This window comes from Corapipo altera, unplaced genomic scaffold (assembly GCF_003945725.1).
Source record: "Corapipo altera isolate COAL_440 unplaced genomic scaffold, ASM394572v1 23b, whole genome shotgun sequence".
In the NCBI taxonomy this organism is placed as follows: Eukaryota; Metazoa; Chordata; class Aves; order Passeriformes; family Pipridae; genus Corapipo; species Corapipo altera.
The window spans coordinates 14954286-14970776 of NW_020884885.1; the positions used below are offsets into that span (position 1 = coordinate 14954286).

The following is a 16491-nucleotide window of genomic DNA, read 5'->3' on the forward strand; positions in this document are numbered from 1 at the left end:
TACAAGAAAGGCGCTGAGGTGCTGGAGCGTGTCCAGAGCTGGTGAAGGATGTGGAGCACAAATCTTCTGAGGAGTGGCTGAGAAAGCTGGGGTTGTATGCTGTATGTGAACAAGCTCAGGAAACATTTTTTCCAGGAACTGGATAGCACTCTGTAACACATAGGTCCTCTGACTGCTTGCATACCTTCTCCTAATTTTATGCTTCAGTATTTCCTGGATGCACCTGCTAGAACTGCAGAGCAAAGAGGTAAGAATGAGGATTAGAGCTCATGAGATGCTCACACCTCCATCAGGATTCCTTGTCAGCCTTCCTGTAAGGGTTAGGATTAATATTTGGGTTGAGAAATGTAAAACACCTGGCCTTCAGTTTATTGTTGGCTCCTGTGGCATAATCAAGGGTTAAAAAGAAAGATTTATCTGAATGGGAGCTACCTTTTTTTTTTTTTTTTAAGATCAGTTCTCAGCATTTAGGTTAGTATAGGGCCAGGGAATCTAAAATTTTGAGAGACCAGATGCTTGCCACTATCAGTTAGCACTCTTCCCGGCTTCAGGATCCTACTCAATCAAACAGTAAGTTCATTATTTCAATCTCTAAACCTTATCATTTCCCTGTAATTATAGGCAAAGGATAGACAGCTGCTGTGTAAGAGAAGCTGAGGGTGCCTCAGCTCATGAGCTCTCACCTACATGAGCATTTCTCCCTACTCTAGCTCCAGGGAATCTACCAACTGAACTCTTGCCACTCTCTTTTTCCCAGTACCTGAGCTTTTTGTACAACAGTCTATGATGCAGAAGAGAAGCTAATTCTAATGCTGTAGGCTATGTGTAATATGGGAACTGACAAACTTTTAGATACTGTGATTCCCAAATTCTATTTTTAATGTTTCTTATTTTTAGTGACTGCCTATGTACAATACTTACACTAAAATGAACATAAGCACTAAATCTATTCCCTACAACCTAGAAAGAATTCAAATCTCTATGAGAGAAATCATCTAAGAATTAAGTCCTAATTAAACCTGTAACAATAACCTGATAAGCCAAGTTAAAATACAAGAGAAAGCATTGTTGCTGTTCTCGTGAGTCCTTCTTATACCCATCTAGTCCTCGAGTAGTTCAGTAAAAAACATCACTCTCTATGTAATAGATTGTTTAAGCTGTTGCTACCCCTTAAATCAGATTTATTGCCAAAGCAGCTCTGCCTTCAGGAAATTGTAACAGAAGGCATTAAAATAATTAGGGAAAGCTGAGATCCTGTCTTTACAGGCTGTCCAGAATATATATAAACTGTTGATATTTTTCTATCCCAAAAGCCAACTCTAGCTTCAAGCCTACTATTCATGTTAATTGCAGACAGGAGACCAGTCTCTAACTGCAAGAGGAAATTCAAGACCTTATCCTCTCCCTCCCATGCCTCTTCCAGCTCTTGTGTTCCATGAGGAATCCATCAAAACCCAAACTGGGCAGACCCAAGTAAATTGCTTGTCTTAATCTCCACTGTAGCTATGATTTTAGCCAGCTGATCTGGCAATCCCCCTTGCAGTTACTATCCTTGCCTCATTTCTGCAATATATTCAGTGTCCAGCAATTAGCCTGGCTCATCAAGCCTTCATTTCTCAAACACTACCTTTGTCTCCAGTCCTAATTATAGACAGGGGCCCTTTCGTGATGCCTAAAACCACAACAGCATTGGCTCCTGTGCACACCAACCCTCTTCCTGTCTACTTTCTGAGCAGATTCCAGCAACCACCTGCACTGGTCAATAGAAGGCTGTGTTGTGTAGTGCCCTGTGCTGTTTGCAGGGCTGTGGGCAGCCTGTTGCAGTGAGTCTCTCACGCAGAAACCAGAGAGCTTGTGTGTTTGATTGCCTTCCCTCACCATGCTCTACACAGCAGCATGCACTGCCCAAAAGGCCACCCCACCATCTCCTGGCCTCTCACTCAAAGGACAACCTGAGTAAAACCACTCAGAGCATAGGTGGTTGAAAAGCAAACATCTGGGGAGTACCTGTCCTAAAAAGCATTAGTTTTGCAGGAAGAATTTTCTTCTTCCCATAACTCTATGTGGGCTTTTTGGCAACATGTGGCCACAGTTACCTCATTTTATTGGGTCTGGCTGAGATGAAGTTAATTTTCCCCATATCAGCTCTCAGTGCTGTGTTTTGCATTGACAGCTGCAAAGGTATTTGTAACACCCCTATGTTTTGGCAACTGCTGAGCTCCCACAGCATCAAGGCTGTCTCTCCAGCATTCTCCCCCTCACTATAAGGCTAGGGGGTGGGCAAGATCTTGGGAGGGAACATCCCCCAAACGAGCAAAGGGATATTCCATACCATATGGTGTCTGCTCAGCAGTAAAAGCTAAGAGAAAAGAAGAGAAGGGAGGGCATTAGTCATTGATGATGATTGTGTTCTGGAGCAACTGCCATGTGTACTTGAGCACTACTTTCAGGGAAGCAGAAGGACATTGCCTGCTGATGGGAAGTAGAGAAGATATTTGTTGTTTTCCTTTGCTTCTGTGTATGATCTTTGGTTTTGCTTTATTAAACAGCCTTTATCTTGACCCATGAGGGTTTTTTCCATCTTATTTTCTCTTCCCTTCATCCTGATGAGAAGGGGAGTGATAGAGCAGCTTGGTGGGCAGCTGTCAACCCATCACTCGTGTCTAATTATCCTTTTTAGGGTCTGTAACACAGATAGCTTCGACACTGCTCTGATGTGCAGCCTTTCACTCCAGGTTGCTTTGAGGCTGCCATAAAGCATGGAAGGAGATCGGTATAGCTGAATAGGTCAGGACCAAGCTTTTCCTCAGCACAGCTGTGAGTCACCCATGCTGTGATAGAATGCATTTCAACCACTTAAGCCACTTCCTAGCACATCCAGATGCAATTAGTTACTCACTTGAATCCTTGGTGATGCTGCACAAAATCAACCAAACACCTTACCTGCCCTGCCATGGACAGTAACAGCTGGGGCAATTTTGTACAATATCAGGACCAGTGGATTTAGAATTAGGCATCCTTCCCTGTGACTGCAGGTTTGGTCCTGGGAATGTATTTAGGTTCCATTCAGACAATGATATATCAGAGCTTTATTTCCCAATTAATACATTAAGGAATCTGTAAATTGTGGGAGTGTAAGACTACAAAAATCCAGTCAGACAACTGAGCAAGTTTTTCTGGAGCAAATAGAAAATACTGCCTCCTCCATTTTCAAAAAACATCTTGGATTAAGGCACTAGAGGAACAGGAATGTTAGGTATGCTGTGCAGAAATCTGTATTCCTTGTGTGGGATACATGTATCACACACCTCTCTGCAACCAGCCACTATGTCAGACAGGGTCCACTCCAAGAGGCAAAGTCCTTGTGCATCTTTTCAGGAGAGAAAGCCCAGCTACAGCCACAAGTTCTGCTTCATGCCATACGAAATCCCAAAAAGCTTTCTGTTCTTCTGGGTAATTTGGTCCCACTTTTATAACACAACAGGATGATGGAAGGCTGTACACAGCACAGGAACTTCAGATTATTAGTTTTTTTCCTACAAACTACAAATGCATCTTAATCACAGCGACAGTATAAACCACTAGGGTCAGGTTGTCATTATATGATGGCTCCCGGGTCCATTTATATTAAGCTTTATTAGCAAGGATAACATGGATAAGAGGAAAAATCTCTTGACATTTCCTAGTTCAGTACAATACAAAACTGAGAGAATTTTGTAGGAAACAGGCATGTCCCTGAATTTGTATGCTAAAATTTTTTCTACTCTGGAAAAGGCCAAAGAAATGGAACTGGACATCACCAGGACTGCTGATGACTGTTCAGAAAGGCTTCATTCTAAGTTTAATCTAACCACCATGCAGGGAAAAGGATATCTCCATTGAAAATTGTTTTGACTTCAAGGTTAAACAGTAAATCTCACAAGTCTGAGACCACCAATATTGACCGTAGAAATCAAGACTAAACTAGACCCATGAAACCAGTTTTCAAGTACGTTCACCACAGAAAAAGAGAAGCCACTAGTTAAAAGGTTTACTTTGACATCCTATAGCATTCGTTTAAAAGATAGCATACAATTAAAAAGGAAATACAGATCAGATCTGGTCTACTCAAAACACTTGAGATTGTTCCTACGGAGTGTAACAATTTTTATAGGTCATGATGCTAACAAACTTGTGGTAAGTTCTTTAGCTAGCTAACAATTGTAATTCTAAAGGTGATTCATTTTCCAGTCACCCTCTTCACTCTTCTGCTCTTGCTGTTGTTGTACATTTTAAAATTTAAACCGAGGAGACAGCAACACTACCCATATCTTAAATGGTATCTAAAACAATTATGATATGGCTGGTTGTCTCTACTGTAGGTGATGAAACAGCTTTGCTCATAAAAAGAGCTGCTAACCAAATCTTTTTAAAGTATTTATTATAAAACAAAATCCACATAATCTATAGTACAAATACAGAGTCTGTTATCTGTACAAATATTTATACAAAATACCAGTTACTTCAAACAAGCCTTTGGTTTTGTTAACATAAAGAAACATTGCAGTTTCATGACCAGAAAATTGTTAACGTAGGATAATCTGAGGTGATGACAGCCTCAAAGAAGTTTTTTTTTTTACAACAGTATTACCAAGTCGTTTGTATGCTAGAAGACTATGCTTGGAAAAATAATTGATAAAGACTTTCTGTAACACAATGAAGATTTTATGGCTCTGATGAAAATGGTGATGAGCTGAAACCAGCGTTAATTTAACCCCCAAATACATAAGTATCAGTTACTGGAATTTATATTTTAAAAAATGCTACGTATTTTTGACAGGTATTGGGATTTCTGTTGAAATAGATATGAGTATATAAATCAAAATTAACTTGAAAGAATGCACTTGAGAGAAATTCCAATATATTACAAATTCAAAACATGCATGCTCTAAAAATCTCCAAAGTTGTAAGCTTTCAGTTAGTTCCGCAACTTGTGGTTGTATGTATTTTAACTGAAGAGAACCCTAACAATGACACAAAGCTCTGTTAAAACCAGTGGAGCACAATATACTTTTCTCCCCCTAGTTTATACGTTAATCTGTTTAAAATACACAAGGCACTGAAGTATTGGGTTTGGTTGTCTTTTGAGGTAACAAATGCTACAAAATGATACACAAATAAAGCTGTAATTATTAGGGTGTTTGCAGAATACACATTTTAATATAAATATAAAAAGATTATGTGTTGGTTATATCATAAAAATTCTTGGTACTCTTTGTATATTCCTGTACATTTACAATAGCAGCAATTGCGATACAAGTAGGTAAGTAAGAAAGCGGTCTAGGTTAGAGTTTTGTTTATGATGCCCTCCAAATTTCCCGTACAACAGCAAAGCAGTTCTCCTGCTTTCAAGAGCTTTTGTTTTATCTCCACAGGCTGATGAATTCCATTTACACCTATTTACAGACTGCAGGATCTCGGTACAAAGCAAACTGGAATATTGCTCCCTTTGTCATACACAGCTACCCCAGGAATGCTGTCACAACAGTAGCATTATTCTTATTTACAGGGAGGTGCATCAGTGGGAGTACTTGCTTTTCAAAGGTGTCAATGTCAGTGAATCAGTCTGTCACTGTAGCTGTCAAACTCACTTTTCTCCTCTGATAAGTCCTTCTAAGCTCATTATCTGCCTGTATTTTGTCAATATAAAATGACCATTTAGGAATAGCCATTGTGGTCTTCTATCCACCAGGATTCTGTGTTGGCTGGTGAGAACCTAGTCCCTGACTCCAGTGGTGGGCTGCAACAAGGGCTGTGGTTCATGCTGGGAACAGCCAGGATGTGGCAGCTTGCTGTCACAGGTGGCTGGGAGCACTGTCAGTGTGTCACGACAACGCATTTCGAAGGCTTTTGTTGTGGGATGCAGAAGACACGTCAGACTGGTTTCCATCATTCCTATCAGCAGGCTTAACATTGATTTAAAATAAAGTTTTCCTTTTCCAGTTTTTTCCCTACAGGGGTATGATCCACTGTGAAAAGGCCCACAGCACAGTTGGCCAACCTCAAAATAAACAACTAAAAGGAAGATACCCTTTACAAAAACTGGAGTGTTCTCAGGAGGAGAGGTAGAAGACCTGACAGGATTGAAAATATCTATGTATATTAGTATTTCTTTTAACATGTAGTAAATCTCCTAAGCTGTTTAGCTAAAGTTACAACAGCTGAAGAAGGGGAGTTTTACATATAATGATGATAAGAAAGTATTGCAGTACCTAAGGGAACAGCAGCAGAAACAGCAGACACCTCTCAGAGTTTAGGATTCAGCCTTCAGTGAATCTTCTACCAATGAGCCAAATTTACAGTGAAGACTGTACTCATAATTCATAATGGAGTCATAACAAACATAGAAACAACCAAATGACTGATCTGTAAACAGTTATCATCTTTGACAGTGGCTTGTCTAAGGCTCTGTCCAGGCATGGATGTTTACAAAATGCCCTTCAGCACTGTTAAGAGCAAATATGTTACTTCCAATTCAGGGCTCCGTGCCAGGCAATCTTGTGTGTTATTAATTATTGGGAACATGCTTGCCTTCTGTTTTCATTTCCTGACATTAATGGATATCACTTGTGGTACAATTGTAAGCACAGCTACTCATTTGGACTGACTTAACATAAACCCCAACAAAATGACTGACATAAAAAATCTGCTTCCAAAAATGCTCGAAGCAAAAAGGACACACAACATTTGTGAAGTTTAACTCTGCACACTTGTAAAGTAGTACAATATGCTTTAGAGGCTCCGATGAAGAGCAGCACAAGAGCTCTCCCTAGCAGAGGGATCTGACCCTGCAGACAATGGAGGAATGACATCAGTCCAGCGTGACCAGCCCTCACTTGAGTACTCCTGCTTCCAAATCTTTTTTCACTGCTGTGTACAGAGCTTCAGAATGTCAAAAGACCCAGAATCCAAGAGGCACCAGTTGGCATAAAATGGGGAGAATATGGTGAGTCCTAGATCTTGCATATGACCTTCTAGACACCAGATGGAGAACAGATCTAGGGTAAATGGGCCTGGAGATTTCCAGAAAGCCCATCCTAAGTGTATAGAACAAGTATCGAAAGAAGAGACCATTTTTTTGTTACTTTGAAAAGAATTAGAATTTTTAGGGAAGTGCTTGCACCCTTTGCAAACCACAGAAATGAAGGTTTATTACTGAAAATCAAAGCCTTTATTTCAAAATAATTTTTTCTACTCTTTTTTGCCTTCCTCTTTAAAATATGCTGATAATGACACAATCTCATTTTTAGACATGGAGCATTTTGTACTGACGCTATCCTGAAGAAGACATTATTTGTCATACATACAGATTTAGCTTAATCTTAGACTAAATGCTCTTTAGCGATCTGTCCAGACAGGAGAAGTCTAAGTAAAACAGCTGGGATAGTGCTCGTGACATTTCCTCAAACTCATCCAGCAATAATGAACAAACTCATTACCTCCACTGCAAATTTAAAGGTGCAGCAGCTGTTGACCAGTCCAGTTGAACTAAAGTCAAGCCATAATTCTGTGACAATTTACAGAAAACTTTCCTTGGAATTAAAGAATACTTCACTGTCAAAGATGATTACTTGTCCATTTACCTATAGCTCCACACTGCTGCTACACCTGCCCTGCAGACAGGACAAATTCCACAAAAGAGAAGATGACCAAGTGGCTGCTTTCCTGACCGCACTGGAAGGCAGGTAAGATGCTCTCTGCTAGGACATCTCTCCTTTAAATGTAAACAGAGTCAATCATATCATTTGTCCATTACTAGCTGCTCTGCAGACACCATTCTGTACCACACTGTGAGTTGTTCCAAGTGCTAATATGCAGTCATAACGGGCTTGGAAAATAGTGGTTGAAAACACTGATTCAAGTACTCACAAGCTCACACAGGTAGTCAAATTACATGCACCTCCTGCAGGTTCTTAGGGTAGAACTCTCAGAATATTTCAGTCCACTTTCTCACAGAAAACTTTTGCATTAATAAAACTATGCTTAAACCTTACAAAAATACAACTTTCCCCTCCCATATTTCCCATTCATCCCTGAACTGCTACAACTTGTCATAAGTATTCACTAATTCCCTGCAACTCTTTCTCTCATCCTGATCTAGAAAATAGCACCTATTTTCTATGTTTTAGTCTGAAAGCTCACAGGATAGAAACCATTAAGTACACAGTGGAGTTATTTCTGGAGAGAAGTCACTCCTGTCACTCAAATTTTCTTTCTCGTCTTTTCTAACATAAGGACTGCAGTAATCTACTGCACTCTACAGTGCAGCAGCAGTCTACAGCAATCAAATCTAGTATTTAGTATTTAAATGTTAAGATGCTAAATTTGTATACAATCTTTTTTGGAAGAGGCTTTTAATGTCAGTATTATGGAGCAATATGGGGCTTAGATTCTGTTCACCAAACTTCAGGTGCCTCGGAGGAGGGAATTTCTCAGCAAACATCAGCAGCAAGAGGCTATGAATGTTCAACTGAAATAAAAATGTACACTTAATTTATCCCATTCAGCAAATGCTTCCTTCCTTCTGAACACTTAAGGTCCAAAAGAATGTGACTTTTAAGAGAGTTTAGCTTTCAGCAAGAATGATAATTTCCTTGGACTCAATTCCAAGGTTTGTAATAGGATACAAGTCTTCAGATGAAGTGGTTATGCTTGTTATAATTGTGGCTCTTAAAAAAGATCAGTGGTTTAATGAAAAAAAAAATTGAAGTAATTTTGCATCCAGTGTCATCACAGGAATACAGGAAAATTAATGTGGTATTTCTCTAAGCTAGAATTGTAACACAAAACAACTAATGAATTCATTATAAACAGTGAATAGTTATCATGCAGAAAATTACATATGAGATGATATTGGACTACCAACTGCTGTAATGCAGAACAAATACCTTCTTATATGACTGTTGTGGTTCATAAAATATTCTGTGCATCTATATTCCTAATTTAGTTAATTGAAACATGATCATGTGAGAATTGCTTTTTTTCACCAAACCACTAGTTCAGAGATGTACCAAGTCACTCCAAGAACAAACTATGATCTTGTCCATCATGGCATACTACAAAATTACTAATCTTCATAGGGGATGAGGAAAGAATCCATTCTTAAACTCCAGTGCTGTATTCTCCCTTTCTGTACTTTTCTCTATGAAAAACCATGGACATCTTCTTTGTGCTTAATTTCTCAAGGAAAAATTTAGTGATAAGATAGTAAAACCTACTTTAAGAGCTTCACTGACAGCAGTCAGTGACAGCACAAATCCTATCCTTGTACTATACAGACAGGAAGAACAGATCTGGAGTAATAAACACAAACTAGATCAGAACACTGTGGTCCCAGCCCTTCCACCACCACAACAAAGACCTCTCTCCCAGAGTTGTAGGGTTTCTCTGATGTGCTCTCAAGTAACTTGCTAAAAAGACCCAAAACCAAGTTACAATTTAAGTTCAAACAAGAAAACTTTTCATTTTTGCCGTCAATATTAAAGCTGTCAGAGGCCCAACGCATCTGTTATTCAGCAGCTGCAGAAACAGGTGCAAGTTTGCATATTCAGAACTTCCCTCAGATGTCCCAAGGACGCACTCACATTATCATTACCAGTGCTGAATTTATAAAGTGCCATAACAAAAACCAATCCCTTTTGCTACAGCAAAAGAGCAATCAAAGCAACAATTTATCTTCTGAATTTGAAAGGGACTGATCCTAGCTCCCCCATTCCCAAAGTGATTTTTTTTGCTAGGAGTTGGGAACACAAGCACTTTGCTGATCTTGATGTCCTTAGGTTACAACAGTTTGTATTAGAGTTCATCTTTTGTATTTCAACACAAAGGGTAAACGAGTATTTGTCTTTTCTCCCTCTGTTCTTTTTTTTTGTCTATTTCTAAATCTGAATTACGTGGCAAATTTCTGTGGAATATGACTAAACTGTTCGAATGCATTTTTAATTTGAGCTATGCAGATACCATTTTCTACAAACACTGATTAAAACTCAAACAACTTTCCTCATGTGAGTACAAGTGATAATTCCACTTGGAAAATGGACATTAAGAGATGAAGCAATTCTCTGATCAAATCAACACCGGTGAATATCTCAGAGACCTGGCAGAGTGATTACTGGACTTCTGGGAAAAAGAGAACTAGCACTGTCTTTTGAGAACCAGCTGACTATTTCAGCCTCTTCCCAGACAGTCATCAGAGTTTCACAAGGAAGGATGAAGGAGCTTGGTTTGATTACATTTAAAATGGTGAGTCTGACCAAATCTGCAGTTTATTGGGCGTTTCTCTTCCCTTAAATACCACCTTAAACTTGACCTTTGCTCTCACCCACAGATCAATACAACTGCTTCTGCTACCATTCACCCAGACAAGTGGAGAACTGATCAGAACTAAACAAAGGTTTTTAGGACTGGTTATCTTATTTAACTTAAATCAGTTACAGAATTGGTCATGTGCAGAGTGGTACTGACATGAGGTAGGACATGATGCCTGTGGGTTTAGTTAAGCTGGAAGGTTTTGGCCAAAAGAAGAGTTCTTTCAGTTCAATGCTTAAGCAAATGCAGAAGGAGGTTTAAAATTCAGGTCTTGGCACACAAGTTCTGCTGGCAAGCATTCAGCTCACTCGCAAACAGGAGCATCTAAGGGCTGTGATCATGCATGTTTTCTCCCAGTGGTGGTGAAGGGATGATATTGACATTAATTGTACTTAAATGTGTATTACTTCTCTACAGATAAACATGCATCTTTCTTTAGACACCTCCTCCTCTCACAAGCCACTTTGTTTTCTTGTTTCACATTAATAAAAAGGACTACATAAACTTTGCATGTAAAAAGGTGACTTAAAAATGCAGAAAGTCTCAACATTCCCTCCCCAAATCCTTTGGAGACCGAGTCAGTTACATGACTTCAAAAAGGCAAATATGGCACAAAAGAATGGAAATTAAGTTAAAAAAATCAATTTTATAAATATTCTTCCTCTGTACAATTTTTCACAGCCCCATCCCTCCCACCCATTTTTATTCACATTTAGTTTTGTTTAATTCCCACCCAGATTTATTTTTAAATCATAAAATATATATTTTAAATCTGTTCATATTTTAAAATATTTACAGGAAAAGTTCCTTCTGTTGAGGTCATGAAGAGTCTGTACAAGGAGAGGGTGGAGGGGGATAGAGGTGAAAATAGCTTCGTTCCGTGGCAGGAGACGGAGGGCAACTTTCTTCTGCCGACATGTACTGACTGCGAGGTGTGGGCGGAGGGGGATAAGGATCTGAGTCTGAATTTAAATCTATATAGTATTTGTTGGCCTTCCATCGACTGGTAGTATAGTCACTGTCACAAACATCAGTGCTGCACGGGGTTGTGGGTGGAGCTATCCCTCGTATAAGGTACGGCCTGCAAAAAAAAAAGAAAAAGAAAAGAAAATAAAGCACATGCATTAGTTGCAATCTGAGGAAAAAAAAAAGAGATTGAAAATGAACAGCTCTGTGTGTTCAGTCAAGATGCCTGCTCACTAATACTATGTGAGCCTTAATTCAGGCTTTCAGAGCAATCCAACAGGAAGTATCTGAACTGTGTTAAATTTGAATGGTATAAGTATCCTCAGCCAGCAGCACATTCTTCCAGCCCCCAATCTGCCTGAGGAGACCACCATGACCATTTAGCCCAGTCACTAAGAAACAGGCTTATTTATATTTTTATATATATATATTCAGGCTTATCCTCAAGACTTATCAAAGAGTTTTAAGAAAAGCTTGAAGAAATGGACAGAGAACACCAACCTTCTCTATACAGGATGGTCAGTGACTGTTGCACAGCAATATAACATACATAATATGAATGGTCATTTATTAAGAGGAAAAGGATTTTTTAAAGAAAGTCATGTCTGAACAAGAACATATTACTTAGGATCTAAAACTAAAGGCAGATCAATAGAAAATTTGGTAAACCTTTTTATCTAAACTTTACCTGTATGATCTTGTGTTTGAAGGAATGTTTGAGGAATAAAACATCTCTGCATTATACAGGGAGCGATCAGTAGCTGGGGAAGGAGGTGGGTTCAAGATCTAGGAAGAAGAAGAAAAAGAAGTGTGAAATTTTGGGTTAATTATACAACTTTATTTAGTTTGAAAATATTATTTATGCCTTGACCCTGTCACTCATCCTTATTCTAGTTTCCTCTCCTTGCTGCTTGGATGGGTTAATGCATTTTTAAAGATCAGAGTTCATTACAAGGCTTTACTTTATACTTAGGTACAGTGCAGACCTTCAAAGTTCTCAAAGTACAGGGTACTTTCTTCTTTGCCATATCCGTTATTACGCTGGAAGGCTGGAGTAAAGCTGGAAATTAGACCCAATTTTGCTGAATCTCAGTGCACTTACTTGGACATAAGGACTGGTAGCATCCTCAGCAGATGCTAATGGGAAAAAAAGTATGTTTCACTCCCAGCCCCCTAAACATACCCCAGTCATAGGGTCAGGAAGCCAAGTTCCTTTACTGTAATAATACAACTCCACCCTTCCCTGAATGTTTCATTTTTACTGCTGTTCTGTAAACGTATCATTTTGGCACCGTTCACAGTGCAAAAAGCCTATGAGCTAAAATATAATTATAGCCTGCCTATGTGTGCATATACCTGGTTGCTGGTAACCTTCACATGAGAAAAAAAGTTTAGCATGATTCAGAATAATTTAGGCTTCTTCCTCTAGCAGGAAGCAGAACCCCTGACATGGCCAGCAGACCATTGGCCTAAACCCAAGAAGAATGCTTCTTCACCCCTTCCAGTGTGGAAAATTGCACCATTGCTGTCACACATACTGATGTGACCATCTTGTACACTGCCTGTCCTGGGCATTCTGCCAAATCATGGCCTGCCACAGTCACCATCCTTCCTCTATCTCTGCTTTTCTTCCATCATAATACTCTAAAATCACTGGAGTGGAGATCATTGTTTCCGTCTTCACTGTGCAGCAAAATGATTCCTGACCATTGAGTTGAGCCCATTGTTACTAATACTGACAAGCCCTGCATCCAGATTCATGTGAAAGGAGACAAGCTTGTTGCCAGGTGTGGGGAATAATGAGTAAGTGCTCCAAGAGTATCTTCCAGAAATCCTCTTCCTTGGAGGAGCACTGCATGCTACTTTCGGATTTGCTCCTAATAAAACCCTGAGCTGCACCAATATCACTTCGTGTTGAGATTAAATACAGCAAACCATGTCAGCCAGGATGCCTGTGGCCAGGTTCACATGTATATAAACTGGCATAACTTCATTGATTCTTTTCCAGGCTCTATTCACTGAAGCATCTCTCATTAACACAAAGATGTGCAAAAAACAAAACGAAAAAGCCAAGACAACTAGGTCCTCAGATCTGTCCTTTTGATTATTAACATAAAGCTGGGTAATCAGCTACCAGGCAGAACTCACCACACCATTTGGATTAAGCAGTAACTTTAATGTAACTTTAGCTTCCTTCTAAGAATCCAGCATGCCTTTCATAAAGGAAAGGTTGATATCATCCCTTGAAGGCCCTGGCTGACATAGCCCAGAGTGGAAAGCATGGGAGAAGAATTCCCAGCAACAGTCAGATTAGCTTAGGCCAAAAATCAAACGGAACAGTCGATCTTTTGGCCAACACAGACAGAATCACACAGGCAGATCAGCTCTTGGGCTTCTTTTCTCTTTCAGGCTTTATTTAAGTAAGTGTTTTTTCTGTTCATCCTTTTTAGTGTGGCACTGACAGTTCAATCGGGTACTAGCATGAAATTGTTCAGTTTGTTAGAGAGACACTGCTGAAGCATGAGACAGGCTAAATTAGAAGGGCTGCTGAGTTCCAAATGTCTACTAGCTGTGACTAGCTTCTTGATGGCTTCACAGAGAAGGCAATGCAAGAAGTAAGTAACTAATTTTACCTTATCAACAGATAAGCTCACAAGCCTCTCTTTTCCATCTTTGTCCTTCTTAAGGGGGATAGAGAGCACCTTTGTCACTTGCTGAAACACTATCAATGAAAATGCCCACATATAGCATAATAGTTTACAAGTAAACACAAATGCAAGTATACCCACACATTCATGTGGGCTCCTAATTCAATACTTCTGAAAAATCACCTGCATAGCTGGCAGATCATCTCTGGCAGCTTGTGTGACTGTAAGAGCGAATGTATTGCTCAGGAACACTAAGGAAAAAAACTGTCATGACAAAATGCTGGCAAACAGTAACCTTTTTGTACCTCTCCTATGTATTCATACAGAATTTCCATTCTTGCTATACATCTTTGAATTCATGAAAATGTGATATGGTGACTAAAATTCCATCACTTCCAACACTTAAAAGCCAGAAATTGAGCTAAATTTTTGTAGCAAAAAAATGCAAGCAAAACAATTTCTGCTTTACACTGCTGTACCAGTGTTTTCCCTCAGTGTATGCACTTGGTTTTCTGAATGAACAATTGACACTTTATCTAAACAGCCAGTCAAGCTTATTTCACATGCGTTTGCATTCCAGTCCTGTTGCGTCTTGTTTGCCTTATTATTCCATGTGTGCCTGCAGCATTATGCAGTGCAAAATGTCACTGGGCCACTGACATCAGACTTTACAAAGAACAAAGGAGGTGGCATCTCCAAGGGAAGAACAGCAATGTCCAGGAAAAAAACAGCTGAGTATCATTCTAATACCAAAACATTTTAGACACCATAAAACACTGTATAATCCTGATGGACTACAACAAAGCCCTTTTGTGAAGTTCATTGAGTGTTGAACTGAGCCTCTATATCATAAACTGTAACACCCAAGAATAACAGTTCTTAACATTCTATTTGGTAGCACAAATTTTCATCTTTCCTTTCTTCAGAAGGAGGAGATACCTAACTCACAAGTACACTTTCAAGACATACCTGTGGGTAGAAAGTGGCTTTAGTGCTGGATGAGCTACTTGAAGAGGCTCCAGTAACATGGTTTCTGTCATACAGTGGGGCACCACTGCTTCCTCCCATGAGACTCATGGAGCTAATCATGGACTTTCCACAAGAGATGCCTGTTTTGAAACAGACAGGAAAACAAGGTTAGATAAACCACAATTTGATTTACCAATGCAAAACATGAAACAAATCCACAGCTTTGCAAACCCGTGCAATGATAATGGTTGTCACTTTAGGAAGAGTGTTTTATGTAAAAACTTCAGGATTACCATGAAAAACACTTTTTGTAAAGAAAACATCCCACCCTCAGACCACCTATTGTCTCACTGAAGCACTGAACTTTTCACAATCTACTCTCACCCTGATGAGAAAGGAATCTCCAGAACAGTTGATTCAAACTTTTCACCCAAATTGTAAACTACGAAATTTTCCAATTAAACAAACTTAGGCATTTGCAAAAAAAAGTACCATACAATGCCCAAGGAAAACAAGCTAGAGTCCTTCAGAGTTTTCATTTCCATCTCAAGAAATTCAATTTCAAGTACATGAAAAACTGAAAAACCCAACTATTTTTATTGAAAATAATCACAGCTAAAATTGAAAATCATCAGAGACAAAAGGAAGGAAATCTGGATTACAGGAAAAGGGAAGAGAACATTCTGTGATCTGTTTTACTCAAATGTACACTTAATTCAGACAATTCATTTTCAGCTTCTTCCTGTCAGACTATTCAGTCCTAATGGAAGAGTTTAGTTTGGAACCTTTTAGAATTTTTCTCAGATGCAGGAAATATTTATTACAATCAGAGTCATCTATTTGTAACCATCATTCATGACTATACATCTTTCTTGGAAATGCCATGCTATTATGAACCTATGTGTTTTCTTTAGAAATAACATAAATAGTAATATTTTCAGCTATTGTAACTTGTCACAGCAATATGGATTAAAAAAACCCTCACAAATATGAATGAGAATCAGAATGACAGCTTGGTTTAGCACCTACAGAAGCACAGACAAAAACCACTGATACTTGCTTTAATTAAAAAAGCTTTATAGTGTGAAGTGCAATCTAAAGCATCCTTGCAAAGATTTCACCTGCAATGATTTCATCCTCTAATTTTATTTCCTACCACAAAACCCTCTTGATAACCGTAGTAGCATAAGTTAAGCAGGAATAGCTGACCACACCACTGAAGTCCAAAAAAGGCTAAACCTAAGTTGTATCTGGCTATCTTCAAAGCTATGGCCAGAAGAAAACAACAATTAGCACATCTCAAAAGCCTGTTTAATATGAAGTGCCACATCTTTTCATTTGTATTTATCATCTATCTGATTTTCAGCTGACATGAAAAGCAGATTGCAGGCACTCCGAACTATGGATTTTTTGCCTGGCAGGTTTACAGGTGAATATTTACTTTCCATCTTCCTGAAAAATATGAAGAGATATTCTTCCTTCTCATGGCTTTGTAGTTAAGAATTTGCTATTTCCTCTATGCAAAATATATTTTACATTTGTAAAATAATGAGGGACATCA

The 16491-nt window shown here is 39.0% G+C and overlaps 1 protein-coding gene across 1 annotated transcript in view; it reads right to left on the bottom strand.

The window, feature by feature from the left end:
• Window positions 1-5979: 5979 nt before the first annotated feature.
• Window positions 5980-16491, bottom strand: part of LRP5 (LDL receptor related protein 5) — a 137435-nt gene continuing 126923 nt past the window's right edge. The window contains exons 21-23 of the mRNA XM_027642140.1: window positions 14931-15070; window positions 12002-12099; window positions 5980-11428 (exon numbers count right to left, since the gene is read on the bottom strand). Of these exons, the coding sequence (XP_027497941.1) occupies window positions 11167-11428; window positions 12002-12099; window positions 14931-15070 (500 nt within the window). The 3' untranslated portion in view covers window positions 5980-11166. The remainder of the gene's footprint in view (window positions 11429-12001; window positions 12100-14930; window positions 15071-16491) is intronic.